This window comes from Topomyia yanbarensis, chromosome 3 (genome assembly GCF_030247195.1).
Source record: "Topomyia yanbarensis strain Yona2022 chromosome 3, ASM3024719v1, whole genome shotgun sequence".
Classification (NCBI taxonomy): domain Eukaryota; kingdom Metazoa; phylum Arthropoda; class Insecta; order Diptera; family Culicidae; genus Topomyia; species Topomyia yanbarensis.
This window is the reverse complement of record NC_080672.1, coordinates 132,156,348-132,173,146: the sequence shown is the minus strand read 5'-3', so window position 1 is coordinate 132,173,146 and position 16,799 is coordinate 132,156,348. Positions and strand designations below refer to the sequence as shown.

At 35.8% G+C, this 16,799-nt stretch overlaps 1 protein-coding gene across 5 annotated transcripts in view; it reads left to right on the top strand.

Moving 5' to 3' along the window:
- Positions 1-11,431, top strand: part of LOC131688954 (uncharacterized) — a 32,261-nt gene extending 20,830 nt beyond the window's left edge. For all 5 annotated transcript variants that reach the window (XM_058973611.1, XM_058973612.1, XM_058973609.1 and 2 more), the window contains exon 4: positions 10,411-11,431. In XM_058973611.1, coding sequence (XP_058829594.1) covers positions 10,411-10,560 — 150 coding nt within the window. In that variant the 3' untranslated portion in view covers positions 10,561-11,431. The remainder of the gene's footprint in view (positions 1-10,410) is intronic.
- Positions 11,432-16,799: the final 5,368 nt, after the last annotated feature.

Below are 16,799 nucleotides of genomic sequence, written 5' to 3'. Positions count from 1 at the left end.
ATCGAGAAAAGCGCTGTAGACAAAACACACGATTTATTGGTGTTACTTGCATATACAGGGGTTGCATTTTTTACGCTCGATTGAACGACCACAAAATGAATTTGTCTGATCAAATGAATTAAATCGAAACCCATACCTACTGTTTATTACGTGAAGTAGCTATGATCGCGTTCAGCACGCATTGCTGTTCCAACGTTTGTTCGTGACCTCTATCGCTTTTGTTTGCTTTATAGACGTTACATTTTTCGTCGAACGCCCACGTGATCTGGGCTTCAGTAACCGCTCGAGGTGTATAGCAGGACATGATTAAGGTAGGGCTACTTGTTGGTTTATCGCAGAATATTTAAATATATTCAATCGCTTCCGCAGTAAAGTTTATGTTAATCCCCAATGCTACCTAGGTTCTATAGAAAATATATTTCGATAGATATATTCTGTCTGAATATACAAAACTGTTTTGAATAGCAAGAGTGTATTACTATGCACAGAGTTTAGTAGATGTGGATGGTATCAATACATTTGCTTTCAAAAACCAGGACAGTAGTAAAACTCGTGAGCTATAAACCCTCGCTCCCAAAACTTATTTTATTGATGGTCGTTTAACAGTAACAAAATTCTACAATCAAGTACATCACCATGCTCTCTTCTATGCTATTCATGTACCTTGCATTGTTCTCATCCAGGGGAATAGAGTCATCTTTAAGATCTTATTTCACATGCTCTGGGGTCTCAGTCTGTGTGTCCTCGCGCGACTCCTCAACATGAGTACGGCATACTCGATGGCAGGATAGATTGTTTGTAGACAGCCATCTGATTCATCATGCTCAGTTTAGATGTTCTACATATCAGCGAGTTCAAAGACTAGATGAGTATATTTCATTTGTTGATGATTTTGTCAACATGAGCCCTGAAGATCAAATTCTGTTTGGAGTGAGACCGAGGTACACTACTTCGTCAGACCAATGAATGAGAGCATCTGTAAACCGAGGTTTGAAATAGAAATTTTCGATTTCGAATGCGGAAACAGGATGACCTGAGATTTGGTCTCATTTATAACAATTTTCTAGCTTGTGAAATATTCAGTTAGGGAATCCAGACATCTCAGATATATCCCACATATTAATCGGCGTTTTATTCATTTTCAATAACCACTCGAAACTTTCGGGGATTCGCAACAATTACTATGTTAAAAAGCAATGATTATTTTCAGCAATATATTTAATACCACTTTTTACTCTCTATTGTTGTTTCAAAAATTTTATTGTAAAAAATTTCGTTAGTACCAGAATTTCACAAAAAAATTGCCTTACAATTTTTTTCCGTTTAACTATACTGAGGTAGGACCACAACATAGGTTGGCCCTGAAGTAAAAATTAGATTGGTTTTTATTTTGTTGCAATGAGTTTTTGACAACTCCGGGATCTTTGCACAACTCTCTGATTACTTACCGTACCAATCATACTAATGCCGCGATGACGTTTGTTGTATCAATAAGTCGTTTCTAGCTCATTAGGTTCATTGCCGTTTGTCACGAGCTTCGCAGAGCGCGAAGATTCCTCAGGTTCTCTTCATCTTGGTTGATCTACCTTGCTCGCTGTGCCCATTTGTGCCAGTCGGATAAGTTTAGGGAACAATTTTTACCGGGTTGTCGTTTGCCATTTTGACGACGTGTGAACAATGAATAGTTCTCCAAACTACTGCTGCAATTCGTGGTTCATACGCCATCTCTCCGACCATGGATCGTTCGCAACACCTCTCGTTCGAAAACGCTATGGCTACGTTGCAACTTCGCCTGCATAATCCATTGGCCAAACGGTCCAATGACCATTTTGTAGCTTATTTGCTTCGTACCGTATCGTACTTTGTTCGACCGAATAACCGAGCCCAAAGTGACAGAATATATCTCTGAATTTTTGCTTCTGGTGAACTCATTGGCGGTCACCAGTGATCCCAAGTACACGAACTAATTGACCACCTCGATATCGTTGCCATCAATCGACCTTCTCGGTGAGGCGCGGCATGTTTCTTCCTTCAAACCTCTTGCTCTCATGTATTTTTTTACGCATTTTTACTAGCCCAATTCGTTTTGCTTAAACCTACGTTCAGACGTATGTCTCCACCATCGTCTCAAAGCTACATGCCACAATATCAACGCAATCAAAGATAAGATAAGAAGAAAGATAACCAACTCCAGTGAAAATTTAAAGACAGCGATTACAGCCTGTACTAGTTGGATTTTTGCTCACCGCAGTGCCTATACTTATGCTCTCGATCGTATGATATTTATTTATTTATTTATTTAGTTATTCATACATTTATTTGTTTATTTATTTATTTATTCATTTATTTATATATATATATATATATATATATATATATATATATATATATATATATATATATATATATATATATATATATATATATATATATATATATATATATATATATATATATATATATATATATATATATATATATATATATATATATATATATATATATATATATATATATATATATATATATATATATATATATATATATATATATATATATATATATATATATATATATATATATATATATATATATATATATATATATATATATATATATATATATATATATATATATATATATATATATATATATATATATATATATATATATATATATATATATATATATATATTTATTTATTTATTCATTTCTTTAATTACTCATTTATTAATTTTTTATCACTCCTTCCAAAGCAATATAGAACAGTATACAAGAAAGCGTATCACCTTACCTTAATCTTTTCCGAGATTCAAAAGGACTCGAAAAAGTCCGTGATACTCCGACGAAGCACATCACTTGCTCTATTTTCGCTTCGAACAATCGCGTTACTGATATTCGTGATTTTTCTGTAAGGCTTGCACCAGTGAAATCCGTTTAAGATTGTTCTTAGAACCACCTCGATACGTGAGATAGGCAGTGACGGCCAATGGGGTATAACTTATTTAAGTTTTTGCTAAATAACCTTTTGACATTTTATGATATTCATAAAAAATAACACTGCTCTACAAAATAAAACAACTTAAGTGGGCTTAGTCCGCATATTATTTTTCGGAAAATAGAAGGAAAATGATGAAAAATGGCGTTTTTCGCTTGTCTCTAGTACATCAGAATCGGTTTTTATGAGCATTTGACGATTTTTTTTAAAATTATTTTGTATACCAATAGCCACCTAGCGGGTTTGAAAATCACTAAAATTAAACAAATATGTCGAGTTAATGGCAAGTTATGGCATATATTTGAAGGCTGAATTGATTGGCGTATTTACATTTTGTATATAAAGTCTTATTTTCATGTTAGGAACTTTGAAGTGGAGAACAATGCAGAAGAGTGAGGTGAGTGTTGAAAAACTGCTATTTACTCTTTAGATCACAAAATTCCGAAATAGTCAAATTTTGGGCAAATATCCTCGAAAAAGTTTTACAACAGAATATAGCGCATCTTCTGACACAATCGTTTTGTTGAAGATGCCTCCTAGAAGTAATTATGGAGAAGTAACTCTTCAAAAAATAATTAGAGACTTGGCATCATTAGGAAAGTTATCATTATTTTTATAATGTAAGTTACAAAAAAATCATCAGATGCTCATTAAACCTCGTCCTGACATACTAAAGACGTACAGAAAACGCCATTTTTCATCATTTTTCTTCTATTTTTCGAAAAACAATGTGTGGTCAAAGCGCATTTGAACTGATGTACTTTTTGGAACAGCATTATTTTTGATAAATTGCTAAAAATGTCAAAGTTGATCTAACAAAAAAATAATAACTTATACTCAATTATCCGTAGATTTCTTTCACTTTCTTCAGCAAAATTACGCCCCTTAATTCGGCTCAACTACATAAAGTGTTGTCTGTACTTTTAAAATTTGGTAGATACCCAGTTTTGAAGAAAAATACTGAAAAACGCCAAAAATTTCACTTTTTACTAAGTTTTAATGGCTCTGCCGCTCTTATAATTCAAAATTTGTACAAACTAACTAACCCAACTTCTCCGTTTGGATCTCCAGAAAAATAAAAAAATGCTGAAGAAAAATCTAAGACAGTTCAGGACCACTTCGACAGGCATAAATCTGAATTTTTATCCAAAATCGGCCCATTTTTCAAAAAACCAAAATTCGCCACCAGTAGGAAGCGTTTTAGCAAACTCACTCCGAAGAAGGAAGTGGTCCTAATACCCTAACCTTTCAGTTAAGAAGTGAGCCCGATGACTTTTTTAACATGATGTCATTTTGGGACACCCTAGTGTCCATGCTCGACGAGTGTTATAGGCTAACATTTCTCGGAAGGCTGTAAAGACCGATGGCCGTTGTCGTTCGCAACGAACGCAACGAAGTGCAGACTATCCGGTTCGATCACCGGTTTGTACATTGTCTGCTATCTGGGCGTTCATGTCGCCTTAAATCAGTTTAACATTCCACTGTGAGTATAGAATTGCATAGCTGTCATAGAAACGCCGCCTAAAATGCATTTTTCTCGTTTTGTGTGGGCAGTGAATGTTGATAATACGGTAGTTGAAGAAACGGGCTTTTGATTATCATTACACACAATTTTCGCTGTTACTTGATCAAGCGTGGACGAATCTTGTCCAGCACTATAAAGCCCAGCGTGTTCGTTGTGCCACCGCTCTGGTAGAATGTGGCTGGTCGATATCCGCTTTTTCACACCTTCTGTCCTGCCAAACAAAGTTCCTGCAATGCTACTACCCCGAAGTTGCGAGTTTGGAGCTCGTCGTGCAGAATTCGGTCGATCTCCTGGAAACCAAATATCCAATAGCATTCTTTTTTTGTCGCATGACTTGATTGTTCCGATCCGTACGCAAAGTGATGTTTCCGGGCGGCTTTTTGGACCTGCACAAAACTACAGGAGGCGACGATAGCCTACAGATTAACCGTTGTGTGTCCAACAAAAAGAAAACAGGCCGACAGGGTACCCGGGTACCCCGTAAATTTAACCCTTTCATGCCCAACTTTTTTCTAGTGCTTGTAGGCTTTCAAAACTATTTTTCCTTAAAAGCTGTGAGCTCAAGAAACACGAAAAGTCTATTTTCATAAAGATAGGTGCTTCCCTTGTAGTGCTAGAAGCTGTTCAATTTTTACCTTCCAATGCTCAATACAATTCTCCAAGAATATTTACAATAGTCCAATTGCATGGAAAACGTAGCCAATGACAGTCTAAATTGATAAGTTTTATCAGTTTTCAATAATATTGCACCATAACGAAGATATATGAAAAAATCATTTTCCGTGGTAAACGTACACTGTCCCTGGCAGCACTGCTCCATCGGAGTCCAATCAGACTAATTGCAATAACTTCAGTTCAAGAGCTGATCCTTGTAACTGTTATTACTCAAATGGAAGGCAATAGTCACATTCATTAGCCTTACTCATTTTTGTGAGCAAATCTTGCCTCAATCAAAAGTTATAGCTATTTAAAAACGTTGTTGTCCACAAACAACATGGGCATTAATGGGTTAAAAGACCATAACTATGTCCATTTTAACCGAATTAGAGCACTTTTGGATGTTTTGAATTTAGGAAATCATTCACTTTTAGAATCTGTGAAATTGAGCCTGACGGATGCATCTGGTTCCCACTACTCCGGATTTCCGGAGGGATATTCTAGTCCTGGGAAATAATTTGTTAATAGATACTAATAAAAAATTCTTGGAGCTGTCTCATAAATCAGGATAATATCTCCGACAAATATTTTGGAAACGGATGAGTTGTTTTTGCGGTGTTATCAATTTGGAGGATTGATCACCTGATTTTGCAGCACGGGAAAAATGCTCGATCGTTAGATGGATTCTAGTGCCGTGTCGATTTCCACCAGGGAATCCAGTGGTACATCGACGTTGATGTGCTGGTCGATGACTCGTTGGAACGTCTGACAGTTTGTGCGATGCTTCCGATTGCTTCGATGGTCTCAAGTTGTATGTTTGGCAGCAGATGGAAGGGGGGGGCTAGAGGGCTAAAGCTCCCCTAGAAATTTTTCCAAATATTAATTTAGGAAAAAACATGTTTTTCGGTTATTCTTAACAAACTTGTTTGGTTCGAACAAATTAATGGCAGAATGAAGAATTGCTGTTTCAAATCACCAAAGATACCAGTCACGACACCTTTTCAGTTTGCTGAGTGTGATAAAAACAGTTTCTTTCTTGCTGTGGTGATCTATCGGGATGAGTGAGTCGGAGAAGCAAGAAGGTGTGCTCCAGCCAAATACCGGGGTTATTAACTTCCGGCTTTGTCGCATAAGACGCATAAGGCACTCGTGACGTGAAACATTTGCTGAAGGTGAAAATAGAGGCTATGCTGACGGAAGTCGCCTTTATCGAGTACTACCATGTCAGGCATTCAGTGCTGAGTATGTGCTAACTTGTAGCACGTGGTTTCTGTGACGCCGCTATAATTAAGATCCCCATATACACTGAAGTTTTTTTTTATGCGGGGGATACGTACCGCATAAAAAAAATCCGCATAAAAAAAACCGCATAACTTTGAAAATCCGCATAAAAAAAACCGCATAACTTTGAAAATCCGCATAAAAAAAAACCTCGTAACTTTGAAAATCCGCATAAAATAAAACCGCATAACTTTGAAAATCCGCATAAAAAACCGCATAATTTTGAAAATCCGCATAAAAAAACACATAAGGTGTGAAATATTTTTCAATATTAAGAGCCATAGTACTCAAGGAAAAGCAAGGATTTGAAGTAAGAAAGTTTAGAAAAAAGCGTGGAGTAGGGTCATATGAGCAAGCTTAGAGTTTCCCGGCTACTTAGCTCTTTTTCTTCTGCAACGCAGGAGTCAGGATCTTTTGGCATTAAATGCGAATCATCTGAGTCTGCGGCATGTCCAGACAAGCGTAAAGTCACTTAATGACTTATGCTGTCGGAACCGTGACTCCTTGGAATCGCAAGACTGACCTCGGCACCTAACCGACCAGCATCGAGATAACGATTTCGAGAGAAATTTCAACGTCGGGAAATTTCTCCGTCGGAGTAGACTAGGCCCCCGCCGGGGACTAATTCGAATAGATCGGGAAGTAGCGCCGGCAGATGCTCGTCGGGGCGCCTGACAACTGGAAGTCACTCCACCCCGAATCGCAGGACCGACCTCTGCATCTGCCCGGGTAGTATCGGTTTCGGAAGATCTTCCACTGCCGGGGAACTTTTCGTCGGAGTAGGAAAGATCCACCGTCGGGGACTATTCCGAGTAGTCCGTAGCGAATCGCCGGCTTGAATCATCGGGGCGCCAGTGAACCGGACGCAATCCTCCACCGGGAATTACTGGACTAACCTCGGCATTCTGCCGGACTGCATCTAAGGAAGAATAACGTGTCCGTCAACGGTTGCAGGAGACATTCTTTCGTCGGGGAACTCTACGCCGAGGTAGGCTAGCTCCACCGTCGGGAGCTACGCCGAGTAGCACCGAACGCGACAGACCCTGGTCGTTGGGGCACCAGTGAACCGGAAGCCACTCTCCAACCGGAATCGCCAGATCGACCACGGCATCCAACTGGTCAACGTAGAGAGGAAGGCATGTAGAATATCATGCCGTGCAGGACTGATATGACGGTTACGAGACAAGCGAAATCTAGCACGACCAGCTAGACCTGGAATCAAGTGAAGTGCATTAACACGCCTCCCCCCAAAGTAGTCATTTCAAATGGAATCCGGGGGATCAGGCAAATGTCGGACTTCTTGGTGGAGTTTAGAGGAATAGAGAGTTATCTTCTCTGTTCAGAGTCCCTCACTCTGGCACATGATGGACGAAATCGGTAGTATGGTCTAACTACTGAACGTGTGCCGGGTCGGTGTAAAAGCTTTATCACCAAGTAAAAAAAAATACACGCTCAGAGACTGTTTTTCCGATCTCGCCGAACTGAGTCGAATGGTATAAGAGATTCGGCTCTGCGGGCCTCGGTTAAAAAGTTGAAATTCCGACCGATTGCATAAGTTTTATTATGAGAATGGTAAAAAGGTATTCAGTCATTTTCTGTTTTTATTTTCACTGCATCAAGAATACTTCTCATATCCTTAACCCAAAGACTAGTAATTTATAACCTAAAATAAAAATATGAACATTTTATGTCTTTTGTTTAAGCATGTGCATTCACGAGGATCTATCTTTCGATAAAAGTCGCTTCAGGTGATGCCCTAGAAATTAAAAGGAAGCTGCATAAAAAGAATCGCATAACTTTGAAAATTCGCATAAAAAAAACCGCATAACTTTGAAAATCCGCATAAAAAAAAAACCGCATAACTTTGAAAATCCGCATAAAAAAAGTCGCATAAAAAAAATCCGCATAAAAAAAAACCGCATAAAAAAAGACTTCAGTGTATACACATGGACGATGAGAAAATCAATGTTCGGCTTCATGAGCTGATACCAGGAATATTAAAAGATTCATATCACATTTGGAAGAAATGGAATCCACTATAAATCTAGGAAGTAATTCCGTATTTCAAATGGTGTTTTGTGGTAAGAATCTAAGCGGACCGACGAACCGTTACCTGAACTCCAAACAATAGGGATCTTTAATTTGGGGTCAGTTTTTCATATGCGTTGATAGTTGGTGAATTTCCGGGTGCACCCAAATTATTTTTAGGTCTAAATTTTTCTTTTCTGACTTTTAAATTCAAGAAAAACCAAGTTAAATTTAGTCAACAAACTGACAGTTCTCCTACTAAATGACGTATCTGCAAATATTTCGTTCGCTTTTTTGTTAATCGGGACAGCACCCCACACAGCATGATCTGGTACTTTTGCAATCCACTAGCACCTTGCAATCCCAAGTTTCATCTGCAAACTATAGTAGATCTGATTAGGCAACCTATAGAGTCGTGTAAGTCGCATTAGTTTGGATGTGTTATTGTCCTAAAAGGGAACAAACTAAAAAATGATTTTTCAATAGTTTCGAGCATAGAAATAGAAGAAGGATTGAGATATTAACTCGCAGTACTAATCTGCATCAGAATATGCCGTAACCCGAACACCCCTAATTGCCAATTTTGTGGTTGGTGTTCAGGTAATATTGACGCTGCGTCAAGTGTCTCAAAATTAACAGTCAGGACCATCCATGAGTAAGCCCCCACTCGTGACTACGGGTATGAAACAAGGATGAAATCAGACGTACACTCGTGAACTACGAACCTAGCTGATAAGCAGAAACGTACACAGTAGGTGTAGGACTAACTCTCGTGGTTTTATCTTTACTGTCCTTCGGATGTCAATTGATTCTAAGCCACATATTGGTCAAAAATTCATAATAAACTAAATGCTGCAACCAGCATCAGCATTTTAGTCGCTTTCGATGGTGTCCAATTAAAGTCTATGTAAGCTTGAAAAAAACTTGACGATACAGTGAACAGACCTTAGTAGGCTGAGAGCAACCAAAATGTTGGAACTGGTTGAATCTATAAGTCAATAAGTTGGGATTATTATTTCGATTTCATGTTTTCAGCAAGTGACAGTCTTTCGTTTTATTTTTGTTCGCTATGGAATAAAATGAGAGAGATGACCAAAAATTACGGAGAAAAGAGAGAGAAAATAATCAATTGAAATCGACTCAAGAGAACTTCTAATTAGTTTTATTCAAAAAACAAACCAATACTGAGCAGATTAGTGTCAATATATTTGATCAATTCCCTTCTATGTGTCGGAAGCAAGAGATGTTGTAATTATTGAGCTTATTCATGTTTATAGTTGCTAGTTATTTTGATGATGTCATCAATAATTCTTTTAACAAATTTTACGTAAATTAGAAGATAGTAGTTATCAGTGTTAAGTGGTTTTCTTTCGATTTGTTCTTTAATAGATTAAATTCTGGGCAGTTTCGATTGCTTGATTAAATCATTAAAAAAATTAATCATATTGATCACCATGCATATTTTCTGTTTGGGGCACTGATTTGCCAGGCCAGGACCAGCCTTGAAAATAGTTTCATTTAAATAGAATATATAAAAAAAATTGTGTTAGCATGACGCTATAGAACTGATAATAGTGGCAAGAAGCCAGATCAATAAAACTCTGTTGAACTGTTTTTGCGCATCTACAAATTGCCTGCTAAATTAGAAGCTTTAGTTTAGTTTCTCTTCGTTCGAATATTCTAACAATATTTTTCTATTTTCATTTTTTACCGTAAGCCTTTAAGCTAAATATTTCACAATATCACTACAAGGAACACAGCTGGAAACATATTGCGTGTACCGATTCTGAGTTAGACATTATTATTAGGTTACATTTTATGTCCCAATATTTTTTTTAATTTTCAGCGATTCCCTAACTATTTGCTTCGTCTCCAATATATTTACGATATTATGTAACCTAATTTACATTTCTTTTTTCAGGTGCTGCTGTACTTCCGCGAAGTGGTTCTCGATTTCAACCCAAAAAATTTCTACATTAAACTGAACCTGTACAATATTACGAACCTCCGACTGCAACGAACGGTGTACGGTCATCGATCAAACGCAGTGAAACGACGAAATGTATTGTAGGTAGTAGGTAATAAGGATGTACTATAATTGTTGTAAAGTTAACTTAACGTCGTAGAGCATCATGTATTGTTAAGAATATATTAGTATTCAGTTGAAATCCGATACATAGAAAGAACAGTCTAGCACGGACTAACAAAGCCAAAAATATTATAACTTCAACCATTCGTAATTTATCCGACAGCAGCCGCTTTTTCTGCTTGTTTTTGATAGAGCAATATTTATTAGAGTTTGCTAGTAAATCGTTGGTATGGTACAAAATAATATGTAGTGTAATCTCCTTCAAATCGACGAACGAAAAGCAAACATACCTCATACAAACCACCACCCACTGCCGCAGAAACTGATACAACCATGTGTCAACGATAGGAATGGTGCCAAACAAACAGTATCACCAAGCCGATGAATAAATACTCACATTTAGATGCACTTAAACCCGTAACCTGAGTCGTGACAAATCCCATTGAAAGTAGCAGTTATGAAAATAAACGTGTAGGTTATTACAATTACGACAATCACTTGCTAATGACAACGACAAACGAAAGTTTCCCCCAGCATCGATTGAGTGTTATTATTATCGACGTTCGGGTCTGAGCGGTGACTCCCAACAAGGATATGCTGATGGAGGAATCGAAAGTGAGTTATGAATAAGTACTAAAGATAGACACCGTTGCATATATGTATTTACCATACCATACCATGTATACCGCCAAGATTGATAGCTTTAAGCAATCCGGATGTCAATTTGTCTCCTTATGTCAGCTGGTTGATTATGCAATCTCTTCTAGTTCGTATGTACTATGTTTGTATCTGCCTGTTAAGTTTTTAAGCAAATAAATGAAACTCTGAGTGAGTCAAACCGGGTGGTTATTTACATTTGACATTTTTGACGAGGTTGATTATATTGTGTTCTATATGTATTAACATATTTCTTTGATAATTTAAACTTTGTTTTCAGGATAAATATACTTTGGAGTTCTTATTCGAGCTTGAACGTTTAGCAGCCTACGCAAACTGTAGAAAATCTGGTCGCAACTGCAACACGCCTTATTACCTGGTGGCAAAGTTGATTATCACTTACCAGTAGTGTTCCGAACTTTACGGCTTAATTTAGACCCACCCAACCCAGCGCCGTTAAGTCGGTTGTTCTCAGTTTAATATGTTATTTCTTGTTCTTACGTGCAGTCGCAGCAAACAATCGACTCCTAGTCAGATTTTTGGTTAAAATGGTACTTAGAAGTATTATTAGACTGTTCTGTAATTCCCGCTATATTTGATCGTGTATCTCTTCACAACTGTTCGATCTAATTAAGTTCCATAGCATGTAGGAGAGTTGTAGGTTCAGAAGTGTAGAATCTCAGAATTGGTTACAAGCAAACGTAAGCAAAAGTGAGTGATGACCGGCAGTTAAACTTTATTTTTTATGCAATAACGAAAGTTGCATGATTTATTTCTATGTCGGCTTTGGTACAATAGGGAGAGCTACACCCGAGCAATTCATTTCATTTGATTTGATTAAAACGTTAACACATCGCGGCAAAGGTCAGCCAGTTTAGTCATCGAAAGATATTAGGGACCGTTCATAAACCTGGTCCACGGCTGCTTGAACCAGGTATCAAAATTCACAAGCGAAAGTTCTCGTGTGCATGATTCCTGGTGTTCAAATCCATCTGCTTCGGTGAAACACGACTTTATCGATAATACTTCTGATACTTCGTACAGCTCACAATCATTACATATGCGCCCTATATTAGAAAATAATGAACTCAATTGTGTCAAAATGAAGTCAATATGTAACTTACCACAAAGTTCTTCATACTGAAAGACAGTACGCATCATATGGTAGCGGATCAGGAAAACCTTCACCAATTGGCTTTTACATTCCTTACAAAAGAAATGTATAGGATTCGCTCAAACTTTGAAAACTTTTTCCAAGGCCCGGAGGGCCGAGTCTCATATACCAATCGACTCAGCTCGACAAATTGGGACAATGTCTGTATGTATGTATGTATGTGTATATTAGACCTCTCCACATTTTGAAAAAGTTTTGAAATATACATGGGTCAGCTAAAATTTTTGTTCTAGGCGTAGAAAATTTGTTAACTGGATTTTCATATAGAAAAGTATATCAAAACCAAGGAAAATTAGTAGTATTTTTTCTTGGTTTTGGTATTCTTCTCTATATAAAAATCAAGTTAACAAATTTTCTATTGCGATTAGAGCTATGTTCACCTGTTAAAACATGTTAAGATACGTGTAAGGAACAACCTTTGATGATATGTGGACGTGTAGAGCTTATCAAATCAGAGTGTAAGTGATCTTCCTATGGAAACATAGCAAAAACACGATTTTTGATTGGAGACACCTCTAAATCATGTCCAAATAAGGCCATTTTTGGCGAAAGTTCTTAAATTCACACCTAGAACAAAAATTTGAGCTGACCCATGTATATTTCAAAACTTTTTCAAAATTTGGAGAGGTCTAGTGTATATGTAGCATGTACAATAATGTCATGAAATTATCTCAGCAATGGCTGAACCGATTTCAATGAAACTAGTTCAAATGAAAGGCCCAACGTGACAGTTTGACACTATTATTTTTGTTTTTCAATATGTTGTTTACTTTCTGAGATCTGGGTGATTTTGTCAAAACAAAACGTCTTTTAAGCAAATAACTTTCGAACAAAGCAACCACGTCGCGCAAAACATAAAAATAGAAAGCTTATGAAAATACCTTTCTAACAAGCTATAGATTGTTAAAATCCGTCTACGAACGGCGTAGATATTGAACATTTTGTAGTTTTATTACTCACTTCCCAATTTCCACTAACTAAAAATGAGACCGTTTAATACAGAGTATTGCTTTACTGGTGTTTTAGGGGCTAAACTAAACCGATTTTGAATATCGGGTTATGGAAATACATCAACGTGATGCAAGTAATTTGATTACTAAAACATTTTGTGAATTACCTCAATAATATACAGTGAAGACCCGATTTTATCTACCCCCGATTTTATCAGCTTTTTGACCCGATTTTATCAGTTTCATATGAAAATTGATAGTTGGTAGTTTGATGGATTCTAGTAGACGAACCAAATTGAATTTGAACAAATCCTTTCTTGAGCATATTTTTCTTATCTTAGAGATCATTTTTTTAAACTTTGATGTCAGACCTCCTTAAGGAAAGTTTATGCTAAATAATCAGGAAAGGTTATGAGGCTATATCTAGGGACTAAAGAAGAATATTTTAAGAGCATCGGTTTCTTAAAAAGAGAGAAAAAATATATGTCCCGATTTTATCAATGTCCCGGATTTATCAGCCTAAATTTCACCAAGGGGCTGATAAAAACGGGTCTTCATTGTATAAACTATTTCTCAAAAATTAATATAATAAGTTTTCTTCAAAGACAAAATAATGTGTGAGTTGACTTAAAAGTGAAATTTTTTCTAGCGTTCACGTATTTAACCCTTGGATTAGGCGTTGCGTTCAACCGTGAGGTAGATATTGGAGGGCATATTAATTCATAGATCATCATCCACCTAGGGATCATCCATAAATGACATATATAGCATTGTATGGGGGAGGGGGGAGTTTTGTATTTTGTGATGATGTGTGACGACAGGGGGGTAGGGGGTCATGTCATGCTACGTAGCTGTATTAAAGGAGAATAACTAACATAGTTTTTATTTTTTTTTAATTTTACGGGACATGGGGGGGGGGGAGAATTACCGTTAAGCTACGTAATTACTAGGGGGGGTATGTAGAGGTTTGTGACGAAATCCTACGATGGGAGAGGGGGGTGTTAAAAATCACTCACGCCGGGTGTTAAAAAATGCTACGTCATTTATGTATCGTCCCCTAGTAGTTAGATAAAAGATTTCTCATATAGTTATACTCGTAGCATCATCGAGAGCAACTGTATTTTTGAATCCCAAATTTCTAGCAAAAACTTCTTTTGCAAATTTTAGGTTATACAGGTGTAAAGAAATAAATATATCGCATAATATACCTATAAATATAAGAACACAGTACTAACCATAATTTGCCATTTCTAACACGCCCCCCTCTCTCTCACTCTTACTCACTCTCTCACTTTCATACTCTCTGTCTCTTTCTTCCATCGTGTTCGTGATAACTGCGACGACTCACATCTATTTCTCTATCCATTACTAAGTTGTGCGAAAAGAGCTTCTGCTAATCTGAAATATTTATTAATGTCCAATCATTTGTGCGATGTAATTGTGGAGGTTTAAGAAGACAACACTATTTTTTTGTCTGCCGTTACCCTGTAAATAGTTTTTTGCATTTTAGTGTGAAATAGATCCACTCTCGAAACAAGTTTAATATTACACCGTACTTGGTAAATAAAATGTTTGTAGTCGTGAGAAAATTTGCAAAATGTTTGTATTATGAGAAAACTATAACTATTTTCAAATGTTCACATCCTCAATATGAAAGGAGTATCATATTGGCAGGCGATTAAAAATCGAAAACTACATCCACTCCAATTTAATTCAGTTCTATTCAGAGCTTTTATATACACTATAATTAAGGAAAATCATGGTTATCTAGAAAAATAATAAACTTATCTGGGTAAAATGGATGTTTGAAGATAAAAATTTTGAAAAGAGGCATTCCATATTCGTTATTTACACTCTTCGTATCTCTAGTGAATTTTGAATGAAATATGCTCAAATATGTCATGTGAAAAGTAAGAACACCTTTTTTTGTGAAGATATTATTGAATATATATATATATATATATATATATATATATATATATATATATATATATATATATATATATATATATATATATATATATATATATATATATATATATATATATATATATATATATATATATATATATATATATATATATATATATATATATATATATATATATATATATATATATATATATATATATATATATATATATATATATATATATATATATATATATATATATATATATATATATATATATATATATATATATATATATATATATATATATATATATATATATATATATATATATTCATTGTATTGGAATGAACTATAAGAAGAATAACGGATCAAAGCCCAAATAATCCACGAATTAGAACCGGGAGAAGAAGTCTCCCAAAGAGCCCACCCTCAATGCGGGATTCAAGTACAATGTTTCTTCTAACGTATCGTTGTCCATTTTTTCTCTATACTGAGTACAATATAATTGATGGCAGTCACAATTAGTAGAGAGGCGTTGGATAATTCAGTACACGCTTGATCTGACTAAATTTTTGCCATACACATTACTGTGTAGCAACAAATGAACCCGAAGGTTTCCTTTTCATGTAACTAGAAACATATTTATTCGCAGAAAATTAAGACTTGTAATTTCAAGCATGTCCATCCATCAAAAGCAATTTTTATGTCCAGTGACACTTTCAATGACCACTTGCGTTTCCAACAAATACTTATCCTGAAAAGTTGAACCATTTCTTTTTCATAGTATTGGTTTGTAAAGGACTCATTTATCCATATTTCCTGAACGTGAATCCCGAACGAAACAATATGCAAGCTATAAGGATGACTGGAAAGAGACTGCATTATAATAAACTGAACGGCTGTGTGCTATCGACATAGCATAGCTTATCACTATTTACTTCAATGCAAATGAAAATCTTTAAATATCTACCTCCCAAGTAACAATTGAAGTTTTATAGCACACTACAAGTGCAATCTAGGCTTTATGAGTGCCTATAAAACTATCATAAAACCTCAATTGTTACTAGGGCTGTCTCATTCACGAATCACATTCTCCCTCTGTCGCTCTCTCTCCCTTTAAGGCACATGTGACATTGTCTCACTTTACTTTTTCGAATTGCGCGTATTTACATATTCTTTACAAAAATCTTTTTTTCGGGAATATATGACCAAAAAGACAACTTTGAATTCCAAATCAAATTGAGCGTTCCAGGTTCCTGATAACTAATTAAGGTCCATCAATAAAGTAGAAACATCGGATAATCTTAAACGACGCCGTCAAGAACTGTTTATTCCAGTTCATACATGTTATTCGGTCTCCTCATTTTGAAAATCATTTTATCAATTCTATCGTTTTGTTTGTTTGATTCATTTGTTTTATTTATTTACTTTATTCAATTAATTTATTTTTTATTTTATAATTTTTATTCTTTTTATTCATGCCAATCATTTTATTCATTTTATGCTTTTCATTTATTTGATTGAC